The sequence below is a fragment of the Orycteropus afer genome, unplaced genomic scaffold (genome assembly GCF_000298275.1).
Source record: "Orycteropus afer afer isolate SDZICR_OR568_19922 unplaced genomic scaffold, OryAfe1.0 scaffold00038, whole genome shotgun sequence".
NCBI classification, from domain to species: Eukaryota; Metazoa; Chordata; class Mammalia; order Tubulidentata; family Orycteropodidae; genus Orycteropus; species Orycteropus afer.
The window spans coordinates 1,239,367-1,251,787 of record NW_006921625.1 but is presented as its reverse complement, the minus strand read 5'-3'; the positions used below and the strand labels follow the sequence as shown (position 1 = coordinate 1,251,787).

The 12,421-nt window shown below is 61.2% G+C and overlaps 1 protein-coding gene across 1 annotated transcript in view; it reads left to right on the top strand.

The window, feature by feature from the left end:
* DPYSL4 (dihydropyrimidinase like 4) overlaps nucleotides 1–9,909 on the top strand; it is a 13,350-nt gene extending 3,441 nt beyond the window's left edge. Inside the window, exons 3-14 of the mRNA XM_007936788.1 lie at nucleotides 1,310–1,494; nucleotides 3,324–3,488; nucleotides 4,142–4,203; nucleotides 4,289–4,369; nucleotides 4,702–4,770; nucleotides 4,979–5,099; nucleotides 5,933–6,089; nucleotides 6,400–6,541; nucleotides 7,050–7,220; nucleotides 7,602–7,781; nucleotides 8,597–8,762; nucleotides 9,818–9,909. Coding sequence (XP_007934979.1) covers nucleotides 1,310–1,494; nucleotides 3,324–3,488; nucleotides 4,142–4,203; nucleotides 4,289–4,369; nucleotides 4,702–4,770; nucleotides 4,979–5,099; nucleotides 5,933–6,089; nucleotides 6,400–6,541; nucleotides 7,050–7,220; nucleotides 7,602–7,781; nucleotides 8,597–8,762; nucleotides 9,818–9,909 — 1,591 coding nt within the window. The remainder of the gene's footprint in view (nucleotides 1–1,309; nucleotides 1,495–3,323; nucleotides 3,489–4,141; nucleotides 4,204–4,288; nucleotides 4,370–4,701; nucleotides 4,771–4,978; nucleotides 5,100–5,932; nucleotides 6,090–6,399; nucleotides 6,542–7,049; nucleotides 7,221–7,601; nucleotides 7,782–8,596; nucleotides 8,763–9,817) is intronic.
* The last annotated feature ends 2,512 nt before the right edge of the window (nucleotides 9,910–12,421 follow it).

Genomic DNA, 12,421 nt, shown 5'->3' with positions numbered 1-12,421 from the left:
GTTTGGTTATATGTTTTTTTTTTCTTTTCCCAAACCCCCTTTGCTGGAAACACTAATTTGGTGAGTACTGACAAAGCCCAAGCCATCGGTGGTGGCAGAATCCCTCAGATCAGAAGGTCTCAGAAAGCGGGAAATGGCGCCCATATTTCACTGTGCTTGTCACAGCACCCAGTACATGCTGGGCTCATAGGATGTGCTTAATAAACACTTACTGCCCATGCTTGTCGGTGTCTCTGAGGCCCCTGCATGGCACAGATGGTTTGCAGCCAGCTACTTACCTCAAGGCTGATGGCTCAAATCCACCCAGTGGTGCTGTGGAAGAAAAGGCCTGGCAGTCTGTGTCTGTAAGGATGAAGCCAGCAAGCCTCTGGTTAGTTCCACTCTGTGACACACGGGGGCGCCATGAGCCGCAGTTGGCTTGACAGCAGTGGGTTTGGTTTTGCGTGTCAGTCTCTGCTGCTCCAGTCAAGCGGCTTCAGCCACTGCTCAGTGACCATCCAGCAGACCCTTCAGTGGGATGCCAGAGGGGCCGTAGCGTCTGCACCAGCTTAGCCCCCTCATGCTCTGTGTTGTTTTTTTGTAACGTTTTACTGTGTTTTCTGTGAACGTTTACACAGCAAATTAGGTTCCCCTTGGACAGTTTGTGCTCAGACCGTTCAGTGACGTGAGTTACGATCTTCCCAATGATTTGCAGTGTCTTAATTGCGTTCTGGTTTCCCCTTTCCCAAGCTCTGGTTGCCCGGTCCCTGTCTTCTCATCTTTGCTGTAGTGTCATTGTTGACCATCTGGTCTCAGATAGCTGCCTTGTACTCACAAGTCATACCCAGTCAGTCATTTCACTACAAGGTGACCCGAGGGAATTGTGTCAGTTCAAGGTTTAAAGAGTCTCTCAGGACAATTGTCTCAGAGGATCCACTAGTCTACTGGTCTGGGAAGTCTGGACTTTTTACAAATTTGAGGTTCTGTTCCATACTTTCCTCCCATTCTCTCAGGGTCTGTCTAGTGTGGCCTGATGGGAAGGAAGGTCAGTCGTGGTCGCCAGGGACCATCTCATTCTTCTGGTGGGTCTTCCATGTTGACTGTCCAGATGGAACTGATGATGCTGCTCATCCTGAACAGCCCAGCAGGAGGCCTGGCCCTTCTTGCAGCCGTGAGGAGCCAGTCAGGAGCGTGCTCTCACTGGCCTGACCTTCCTTTCAAGTGCAGGGGCCCAGATGCACACTCACAGCTCCAGATGCCGCCAACAGAGCCGTTCAGGCCCTGATCCGGGCTCTTGGTGACCAGGGAAATCTCTCCTTGTTGCTTTCAGACAAATCGGGGAAAACCTTATTGTCCCCGGGGGCGTCAGAACAATTGATGCCCATGGCCTGATGGTCCTGCCAGGCGGCATCGATGTCCACACACGGCTGCAGATGCCTGCGCTAGGCATGACCCCGGCTGACGACTTCTTCCAGGGCACCAAGGCAGCCCTAGCGGGAGGGACCACCATGATATGTGAGTTTCTGAGTCCCCACCCCATATCTTGGTCCCCTGCCACAGGGGTGTCTTGCGGGAAGAATTGTATGTCGTGGTATTTCCTGTCTGAGGAAACCATGCCTGCCTTTTCCTGCCTTGTTGACTGTGGAGTGTTCCTGACTTGGCTAGTTCTGAGCTCCCGGGATTGTTGGGGAAGTCAGTGCTGGGCCCAGTTGGTATTTCTGGGAAATCAGAAGCTGGCCACAGGCTGGGGTTTGGAAAACTCAGAAGCTTTGCATCAGGGAAGGGGGGGTCTTGTGGTCAGAAATGCCAGACACAGCTTTGATCCTTAGCCTCACGCCTCCAAGGCCTGAGTTGCAGAAAGCTCCCTCCCATGTCGATGAGTTAGAGACAGAGGTTGGAAGATGACAGGAATCATTACCATCATACCAGCACCAAGAGTCACCATGGCCTCAGGGCCAACTTGGCCAGGCTTGGGCTCAGTCCCCGCACGCTTTAGCTCCCGTGCACTCAGAGAACCTCCAGTCAGCAAAGATGCCCTTGGAAGACTAAAGCCCGTTGGGTGAACGTGCTTGCGCACCGTGAACCCAGACACATAAGAGCCCAGCTCCATCTCTGGCCATGCTGCTCAGGCCGTGTGTCCAATGGGAACCTGGCTGCACCGTGTGCTAGCTGTGTGACTTCAGGTACCCTAGCTCGCATCGGTCACACCTTGCTGGCTGTGGAGTAGGAGAAAGAACAAGGCCCTCCTTCTCAGGTGGGTGTGAGTTGTTCTGAATGATCCCCAGCATCCAGTAAGTGCTGCTGCCACCTCCTCCGCTCCCCCAATGAGAACACCTTATAGGGCTAGGCTGCAGCACAAGTGGCAGTTCACCACAGCCAACATGGTGGCACAGACACTGGGTTCACTCCACTTCGCGGTGGAGAAAACTAGCCATGCCCATCAGTGAGTTTGACCAAGGAGACTGGTGATTGGGGTGGTGTTCATGCTTGTGGCTGTGGGCCATGCAGGGCTAGGACGTCTGCAGCATGGATGTCACCACGGATCAAACAAGCTGTGAGGTGTCACCATGAAGATAGAGAAACACCAACAGGCAGGAGGCCAGCCTCTTCCTCCCCCTGCCCAGCCCCAGGCTGGCTCTGTGTCCTCATGGCAGTGAGCTGCTTGCAGAGTTGGGGCCCTGGGTTCCTGACTGGGGGGAGTGGGAAGGTCAACACTGAACCGCATTCCTGGCGTGGGGCTCCTTCCTATTTGGTGCTATCATGCCGGTGCACTCAGGAGAGCCACTTGGCCATGTGTTGGACCCGAGCATGTGTGTGAGGTGCCCACGTGTGCTGTAGTTCTCCCGGCAAAAGCTTGTCACTGCAGAGGGTGAGTGACACTGTTGAAGGCATGTGGGGTCAGTCAGGCACACTCAGAGAGCCAGTCTGTGGCAGCTGCTAGCAAAGCAGGCTATCCTGCACCATGGATAGTATTCCATCCCTGCCTTCAGGTTTCTCATTCAGGGTCACCTACGTTGGAGGGTGGACAAAGTCCTTGGTTCCCACCCCTGTCCCTTAGGTGGAATGTGTCCACTGGGGGAGGGGGAGGGAGGTGGTTGGAACCAGACTCTCTCATTCTCCCCACTAGTCAGCACAGAGAGGCTGGGAAGATGCCACTCTGAAGGGAATGGAAGAAGCAGAGTTTGTAGCACAATCGGGCCCCTTAGAAGTCGATGGCCTCTAGTCTATTCCTGAAACGTGTGTTCTGACCTCTTGGGGAATGAAGCCAAACCTCCTTGGACCTAGCAGTGGTGTCCAGTGACTGGCGGGGGAGGGGGTACTGGCTGACCATACTGTCCCTGCAGTGGACCACGTGTTCCCGGATGCGGGAGTGAGCCTGCTGGCGGCCTATGAGCAGTGGCGGGAGCGGGCGGACAGCATGGCCTGCTGTGACTACTCCCTGCACGTGGACATTGCCCGCTGGCACGAGAGCATCAAGGAGGAGCTGGAGGCCCTGGTCAAGGGCAAAGGTGAGAACAGCAGTACCCATGGCTGGGGCTGCAGGTCTCCCCTCCAATGCAGGTGACCCTGAGAGAGACACCTGAAGGCAGGGATGGAATACTGTGACCCCGTGGCCAGGCCGGACCTGCCAGCCTGGTCCCAGGGCAGTGTCCGTGCAGTGGGAGAAGCTGTGCGAGTCCTGGGTGGCGCCTTCGACTTGCCAGGACTCTGGCTGGGAGGGTGCCTCCCTTAGGTATTGCAGTCATGCAGCCTCCTGTTGCCGGCTGCTGGCTGCCGCTGAGTGCCTGCCTCTTTCTGGGGAAGACACCCCTCCAGGGGGAGGGGACCCCAGGACCCATTTCCTGGGCATTGGGATCCCCTTGGCAGGAGTGTAGGGTCACCTGTGCAGAACCAGCCCAGCCACAAAAATGGCTGCATCTTCTCCCACACACGATCATCGGGCTGAACCATGGCAGGGCTTAGGAGAGTTGCGTGGGTCTGTGGGACAAGGCCTCCTCACCCACCTGTGCAGCCTGGGGGTCTGTGTGGGGCAGGAGCAGCAGCCAGGGGCAGGGACTGGGAGGCAGCTGTCCACTCCGGTCCTGGCTTGCTGGGGGTACCCACCGCTCCGGAGCTGAGCAGGCTCATGAGGCAGCCAGCCATCGGACACCCTCTCCCCCAGGCGTGAATTCCTTCCTGGTCTTCATGGCATACAAGGACAGGTGTCAGTGTGCTGACGGCCAGGTGAGGTGGGGACCGGGGTGAGGGCGGTGTCCCGCCAGCATCCTACGCAGATGCCCACACGGGGCCCGTCTGCCTCCCTCCCCAGATGTACGAGATTTTCAGCATCATCCGAGACCTGGGGGCTCTGGCACTGGTGCACGCAGAGAACGGGGACATTGTGGAGGAGGTGTGGGGGCGCCTGCCCGTGACCAGATGGGGGGACACGGGCAGGAGGAAGTGCTGTCCCGGAGCCCCCGCCTGAGCTGTGAACCAGGGAGCGGGCAGTCCCTTCCCTCCAGGGACTCATCGCCTCTGACTCAGCGGCTGCCCGGCAGGGCCAGCCCTCCGTTTACACTGGGCCCCTCCAGCAGAGCCATGGGGCAGGGACTGTGGGAAGGACTCGTGGGGTGGAGCCTGTAGGGTGGGGGCCATGGTGTGGGGATCTGAGGGGTGGGGTATGTGGGGGCGCCCGCCAACATACACACATGGGGCTGCAGCGGGGCCTGGGGTTTTGTCTAGGAGCAGAAGCGGATGTTGGAGCTTGGCATCACTGGGCCCGAGGGCCACGTACTCAGCCACCCGGAGGAGGTAAGGCTCTGCCCAGGGTGGACGCCCCCAGCTCCTCCCGTGCGGCAGTCACCCTCAGGCCAGGACCACAGGCTGGGCAGCCCTGCGGATGCCTGGCAGGCCCAGCTCCCACCGGGGCTCTCACCCCCCAAAGGTGTCCCCACACCCCCTGACCGGTGTCACAGGTGGGAGCTGTGGCCTCCACGAAGCCTGAGTGCCTGTTCCCCAGGTGGAGGCCGAGGCTGCCTTCCGTGCTGTCACCATTGCCAAGCAGGCCAACTGCCCCCTGTACATCACCAAGGTGATGAGCAAGGCTGCGGCCGACGTGGTCGCCCAGGCCAAGCGGCGAGGTAAGTATCCCCGGCGGCTGGGGACCTGGGGGGAGGCACCTAGCCCTGGACCACGGGCAGGCAGGAGGGGCTTGGGGCTGGCTGGCCCTGAGAGACACCTATGGCCCTGCTGAACATGTTAGTGGGGGGCAGGCTGGCAGTGGCGTACGTGCCTCACATCCCAGTGCCAGTAGGGTTGAGGTCCCCAACCTTTGGGGCATCCCCAGAAGTGAGTCACTGGGAACAGGGAGTGTGTGTCACACAGGTTCTGAGTGCGTGTGCACTTGATGGTCCTCCAGGGGCCTGGGGTCACAGGGACGCTCCTCACTTTCCTTTGGGTTTCCTGGGCAGCAGAACTACCCAGAGAAGGCAGAGAAGACCCGGGGGCTGGGTTCCTGCCTCATTGCCAGCCTCTAGCTGCCCGACCAAGCTAGCATCTTGTGAAGACCACTTGTTTCTGGTCCCCCAGGCTGTGCTGGGTCCCAAGAATGGAGGCAGGGGCTTCCCCTTGGACACTTTCTGTGCACGAAGGGTAGAAACCAGCCCAGTCTGGGAGCCCCTCCTGCACTTTCTCCTGCAGCTGCCAGCACTCCTTGGCTCTCAGTCCGGTCTCTACAGGAGGGGGCCCTCACCACTGGGCCAGGCGGGCTGGGCAGGACGTGGCTGTGTCTCACTGGGGCTGCCCCCCCGTGGTGCAGCTGGACCACCGGGCAGGCCTGACCCCCACTGTCTGGAGTGCCAGGGCCATGTCTGCCAGCCCGAGGCCTCTGCCTGGCCTCCTGCTGGGTCCCCCGGGTGGGGTGGGGTGGGGGCCTGTGCAGGCTGGGGCCCCTGGCTCTCACTGCCTCCCGCAGGGGTTGTCGTGTTTGGGGAGCCCATCACTGCCAGCCTGGGAGCCGATGGGTCCCACTACTGGAGCAAGAACTGGGCAAAAGCTGCAGCCTTCGTCACCTCGCCTCCCATCAGCCCAGACCCCAGCACCTCGGAGCACCTCACTGCCCTGCTGTCCAGGTGAGGGTCGCCGGCCGGGACCCCCAGCCGAGTGCACGGACCTGCCCAGCACCACTGAGGGCAGCTGAGGCCCAGACCCCAGCCCTGGGTGCCCAGCCGGGGCTGCCGTGTGTGGGCGTGCTCCTCTCCCCAGCAGCTCGCTGCTGTCCAGCCCGTCCCCTCCCAGACACCCAGCCACCAGTCCGGCCCTGACCACTCAGGCAGCCTGTGGGCCCTGGAAGCTGCACTGGCAGGTGGTGGGGACATGGAGCCCACCCAGCTGGCTCCAGAATCACCCTCTGGGTTGCCACTGACCTCAGTCTCTCCTCAGCGGGGACCTCCAGGTGACGGGCAGTGCCCACTGCACCTTCAGCACAGCTCAGAAGGCTGTCGGCAAGGACAACTTCACGCTGATCCCCGAGGGCACCAATGGCGTGGAGGAGCGCATGGCCGTGGTCTGGGAGCGATGCGTGGTGGGTACAGACTGGGCCCCAGAGGTTCAGGGGCGGGTCCTGTCCGTCTCGCCAGTGTCTGGTGGCCATGACGTGCCTGGCAGCATCACCCGCCTTCATACACTGTCTTTCTTCCACGTGTCTGCATCTCTTCTTTATAAAGTTGTGTCTCCCTTAGGACTAGGACCACCCTACTCAACTGGTTGTCTCTTCAACGGCCCCATTTCCAAACGGCCACACTCACTGTGGGTGTCTTGCTGGGGACACAGTTGAGTCCCCAACAGAGTCCACAGGTGGCAGTCCAATCAGCAGGCTGGTCTGAGACTGTTTCATCTCAGAGAGCAGCAGAACCCGCTGAAGGTCCCAGTGTCCCTGCCATCCTGGGAGGTGCCGTGCCAGAGGAGCAGGGAGCCTGGCTTGAGTGCTTCCCCCACTAACGGCCACGTGGAACCCCAAAACAAGGACCTTGCTGTCCAGGAAGGCTGGCTCGCCAGTGTCTCCCTCCTCAGGTGGCCTTCTCGATTCACAGGCCTCAGGAAAGATGGACGAGAACCAGTTTGTCGCAGTGACCAGCACCAACGCAGCCAAGATCTTCCACCTGTACCCGAGGAAGGGCCGAGTGGCCGTGGGCTCAGATGCTGACCTGGTTATATGGAACCCCAAGGCCACCAAGATCATCTCTGCCAAGACCCACAACCTGGTAAACACGCCAGTTCCCAAGCCAGCGGCAGGCAGCGGGGGACGGGGTCCACCGCCACGGCAGTGCTGTGGGCCTGGAGCACGCATCCCGGCCGGACACACGAGGAGGTCACGCAGAAGCTGTGCCTGCTCCCGGAACCAGCCCTCGGGGACCACTCACTCACCATTTTCAGGAGCAGCTTGGGGCCTGGGCTTGGGAGGTTGAGGCCCGGGTTGCTGGAGCTCTGGCCGTCAGTGATGGCGTGGTCATGTGGGCTCTGAGGACAGAGCTGGCTAGTGGACACTGGCTGGCTCACAAGTGGCCCCAGGGGTGTTCTGAAGGCTGAGCCTGAAGCAGGGCTGGGAGTGGGCGCCGCGGGCAGGACCCTCATTCTCTCCCCAGAACGTGGAGTACAACATTTTTGAAGGCATCGAGTGCCGAGGGGCCCCCACAGTGGTCATCAGTCAGGGCCGGGTTGTGCTGGAGGACGGGAAACTGTTGGTCACCCCTGGGGCCGGCCGCTTCATTCCCCGGAAGACCTTCCCCGACTTTGTCTATAAGAGGATAAAGGCACGGAACCGGGTAAGAGCCGTGCCCGCAGGTGTCCCCACCCACGCAGGCCGGGCTGCCAGGGTGCTATAGTGGGGCTGGTTCCTTCTTCCAGGAAGAAGCTCTTCATGCAGGGTGGCCCCACTCAGGCCGTGTTCCTCTCACTTGGAACCCTGGCTACTGGGGGCTGCCGGGGAAAAGAGGCTCCTGGACATGTGTGCACATGTGTGTGTGTGTGTGTACATGTGCAGGCACACGGTGCTATGCGGGCATGTGTGTGCATGCATTTGTGCATGGGTGTACACATGGGTGTGTGTGTGCACATGGGTGCATGTGTGTGGATAGGAATGCAGGGAAAAAGGTGTGTGTACATAACACCTGTGTGTAGGCGAGACTGATGGACTATGAGGGCACATGTGCACAGGGAGGGGTGTGTGGACACACAGGAGTGGGGAGGTGAACGTACATGTGGGGGGGGGATGTAGGTGGTAGGTATCTGCACACATGTGTAGGTGGGAGTGAAGGGAGGAGGCATGAGGGCATGTGCACACGTGTGTAAGCAGTGCAGGGAGGTGTGCACACATGGGACGGTGTGTGCACACGAGTGGGGATGTAGGAGGTGGGTGTCTGCACATGTGTGTAGGTGGGAGTGAAGGGAGGAGACGTAAGGACATGTGCACACACGTATGTAAATGTAGTACAGGGAGGGAGATGTGTGTGCACACGTGGGTGGGAATGTAGGAGGGAGGTGTGCAGTGCACAGGTGCACTTGAGCACGTGGGTGGATGTCGTCCATTGGTGGGAGAGCCTCCAGGATCCCAGCGCCCTCACCCACTCCTTGCCCACAGCTCGCGGAGATCCACGGAGTGCCACGGGGCCTCTATGACGGGCCAGTACACGAGGCAGTCATGCCTGCCAGGGCCACCAGCAGCACCCCAGCCCGCATCTGCTGCCCCGGCAAGGTCTCCGTGCTCCCCGTGCGGAACCTGCACCAGTCGGGGTTCAGCCTCTCTGGTGAGTTGAGTCTGGGAAGCCAGGGCCCCTGGGGTGCTCTGAGTGGTGAAAAGCACTGGGGACCACTGAGCCTCGGCCACTAGGGCCTAACTGGGCCCCAAGAATCAGTGGCATCCTCCACACCTGTGCCCCACAAGCAGAAGGCAGCCAGCAGGCAGGGCTCCTGGGTGAAGTGGGGATAGTGGGGCACCCTCCCCTGTACTTGGGAGGCTGGCGAAGCCCCTTTCTGGCCCAGGTTAATTGTCATGACCCCGCCCTCAACCACAGGGAGGAGCAGCGCTGGCCACTGCCAGCAGGGATGGGCGTGCGATGCCTCCTAGTTGGGACGGCCCCTCTGCAGCCCCGCCCTGGCCTGCCCCACCACGCTAGCCCTTAGCAAGATGAGCAGGGATGGCTCAGAGGACCCAGGGGCCCCAGGGTCTCATGGGAAGGCTGAGATGGAAGGACACTCGAGTGGCTGCCCAAGTCCCTGGCCAGATGTGAGCTTCTGGCACCATGGGTAGAGGGACTTGTCCCTGCAGAATGGAGCTAACCCCCACTCCAGCCCTGGGGAAGCAGCCACACTGTCTGGGGATGTGACCTGCCTCCTCCTTCCATGAGGGCTGCCCTCCTATGGTGACGGCAGTCCCTGCTCACTTCCTGGGTCTTAGGACCAGAGTAGGTCCCCTTGGAAATCCAGCATTGTCTTAGGAGCTGGGAGCATGTGGGTCCCCGTGTGCGGGGTGAGCCGAGACTCACCACAGTGAGGTCTGGCCCAGCCTGTGCTAGCCCTGAGGCACGACAGGCTCCTGGAGGGGCAACCTCCATACAGGGTAATAGTCTCCCACCCACAGAGTGCCAACACTGGGACACTTTCCAGGGTATCCAAGAACCCTTAGTGCTGGGAGCTCCTGCCCAGTCCCCTGCTCTACCCACCACGCGGCCCTGTGAGCAGAACCGGCTTGTGCGCACGTGGTGGCGACCTCTGCAGTCCTGACCTTCTGGATGGACACTGGGAAGCCCCCACCCCTCCATTCCCGCCCCTTCCTCAGCCCACGAGTTGCCTTCTCCTCCAGGGTCTCAGGCTGACGACCACATCGCCAGACGCACAGCTCAGAAGATCATGGCGCCCCCTGGAGGCCGCTCCAACATCACCTCCCTCTCCTAGACACCCCCCACCCCGCTCCACCGAGCTCCCCACCTTTCCCCATGCAGAATGGTGCTGGCCCTTGCCTTCCCCTCCCCGGAGCTCCTGCCACCCGTGGGGAGCCCTCATTGTCAGGTCAAGGGGGCTGAAGGCAGCGGGGACAGCTCAGGGCGTCCCGGGTCCAGGCGTCCTCACACCGCTGGGCCTAGCACCAAGTGGGGCACCGCCTGACAACTGTGCCACTGCCTGGCACTTCAGGGCACAGCTGGGGAGGCTGAGAAGGGCTCTGTGCCCCGCCTTGGGGGTCTGTCCCCCTCTTAAGTCACTGCCACACTCTGCCTGCTCCCACAGCCTCCCTGGCTCCCCTCAGCCACCCAAGTGCCCTGGGCACCCAGAGCTGTACCAACTTCAGGGACCCATCGGGAGGACTTCTGAGACTTCTAGCGACTGTACTTGTCCCCAGGACCAAACCTCCACGTGCTTCGCGGCCCGACCCGGGGACGTCCACCTCCTTTAGTTGTGCTTTTTATTATGAGACGTGTCTTCCGGGGGCTTCTTAGACGTAGTGTTTTGTACGTTGAGGACAGCTATAGCCAGCATCTGCATGCCGCCCAGCCAGATGCCCGAGCTGGCGTGAGCCGGTCCATTAAAGACGCGGCGGAAGCTGCAGTGTGTGGCTCTCCTTGCCCCAGTTCTACACAGTGGGAAGCTGGGCCTGGAGGCCCCGCAGCGACAACACCCACTGTCAAGTGGCATAAGGGGCGGAGCTCGTTCCAGGTGGCAGGGAGGGGTGGGCACCCTGGCCTAGGCTTGCCAGGCAGCAGCAAGCCAAAGGCAGGGGACACTGGCTGTGACCGCTCAGGCAGGACAGACGGGCCAGATGGTTGGGGGCCATGGGGCTGCATGAGGGCCCATGTGGAACACATCAGGAGGCCCACACCTCCAGCAGGCAGCAGAGGACAGGTGGGGCCTGGGGCTGATGCCCTCTCACACACAGACGTGCCCACATGTGCAGACACCCAGGCTGGGCCCTGCCTGCTTGGTGGCAAAAGGCTTCCTGAGATTCTGATCAGGACTCTCGGGCTCAGCCCCAGAATCCCCAGAAAATAACTCCCGGGCTGCCCTTGGCCCCAGAGTCCTTGGGGAGGTGGCCAGCGGCCACCTGGTCAGCTTGGACACAAGGTCAGAACAGCACAGCTATGAGCGGGCACTGTGCCGTCCCAGTGGCGGGTGGAGGAACAAACCAGCCATGGTGCCCATGCTGGCCCGCCGGCCTGCATGGAGCTGGTGTGGACGGAGGAACACTTAACCCCAGCAGATGACCCCCCGCTCGTCCCCACCCCCAGTGCCCCTGGCTCAGCATTGTGTCCGCTGACCAAGAGGCGGCAGTCCTGCTGTGCTCAGGGCCAACAGGGCACCCCCAAAAAGCACGTCATCATCAGAGAGCCAAGGCTGGGCCACAGATGCACCCCACCCCTCCCCCAGCATCAGCCCCTCGCAGGGTGCACGGCCAGGGGCAGCAGTGACAAAGCAGGAGCTTAGCTGTGGGGTCCCATGCCTCAGCATGGGGGGTGCTGGGCACCTCCGTGACAGCTGACTGGCCCAGAGAGGTGGGTCCTAGAAAGGGACCAAGGAGCTGTCCCCGGCTGGGGCGGCTGCTGAGCAGTGGGGGGGCGGGGGGTGGCTGCTGTGTGTGGGGGCAGCAGTCAGGCAGTGCCCAGTGGTGCCATGCATTCAACCACTGCTCGCTCACTCGGTCAGTCACCCACTTAGGCATTCATTCACCCAGTCGTTCACTCGTTCACGCAGTCGGTCGTGCAGTCGTTCACTCGTTCACACAGTCAGTCACAGACATGAGGGGTGCCCTCCTGCATCTGGGCCCTGGCCCCGGCTCTGGGAACGAGGATGACCAGTCAGGCCCAGACGCCTCTTCCCAGAGGTGGCAGTCAAGTGGGAAGGAGAGGGTGGTATGTTGGGAGCTCAGGACAGTGGTGTGGGTGTGGTGGCATCACATGGAGGTGGGCAGGGCCTACCCAGCCCCACTCCCTCCCCTGCCTGGTAGGTGGTTCCCATAGTGACCAGGGGACACACCTGCTGTGTCTGAGGGTCTGGCACCAGGGGGCGCTCCTCCTCGGCACCCAGGGCTTCCTCTGTCCCAGACACTCATCCTCCAGGAGGCCCCTCGTCCCCCAAAAGGGGAGGAGGTGGAGCAACAGCCCCCGCCCCCAGCGCCGTTCCAAGGGGCAGCGACGGGGGTGTCCGCCCTGCCCCTCACGGACACAGACAGACACAGGTAACACAGTGGCCACTCAGGCTTCTCATATCGCAGCCCCAGAGGTAAGAACGCTACAGAAGCAGCAGAGACTACTGGGACCGGGCAGCCCTGTGAAACAGTCCTCCTCCCACCCGACCCTCCCCAACCCTCCCCTCATGAACAAGAAGGAAACAATCTCGAGCCAGGCCTGCAGGTGGGTGGCCAGCCCAGGGTGCCTGGGACAGGGTTTACACAGCCTGGCTTCGGTGACCTGCTCAG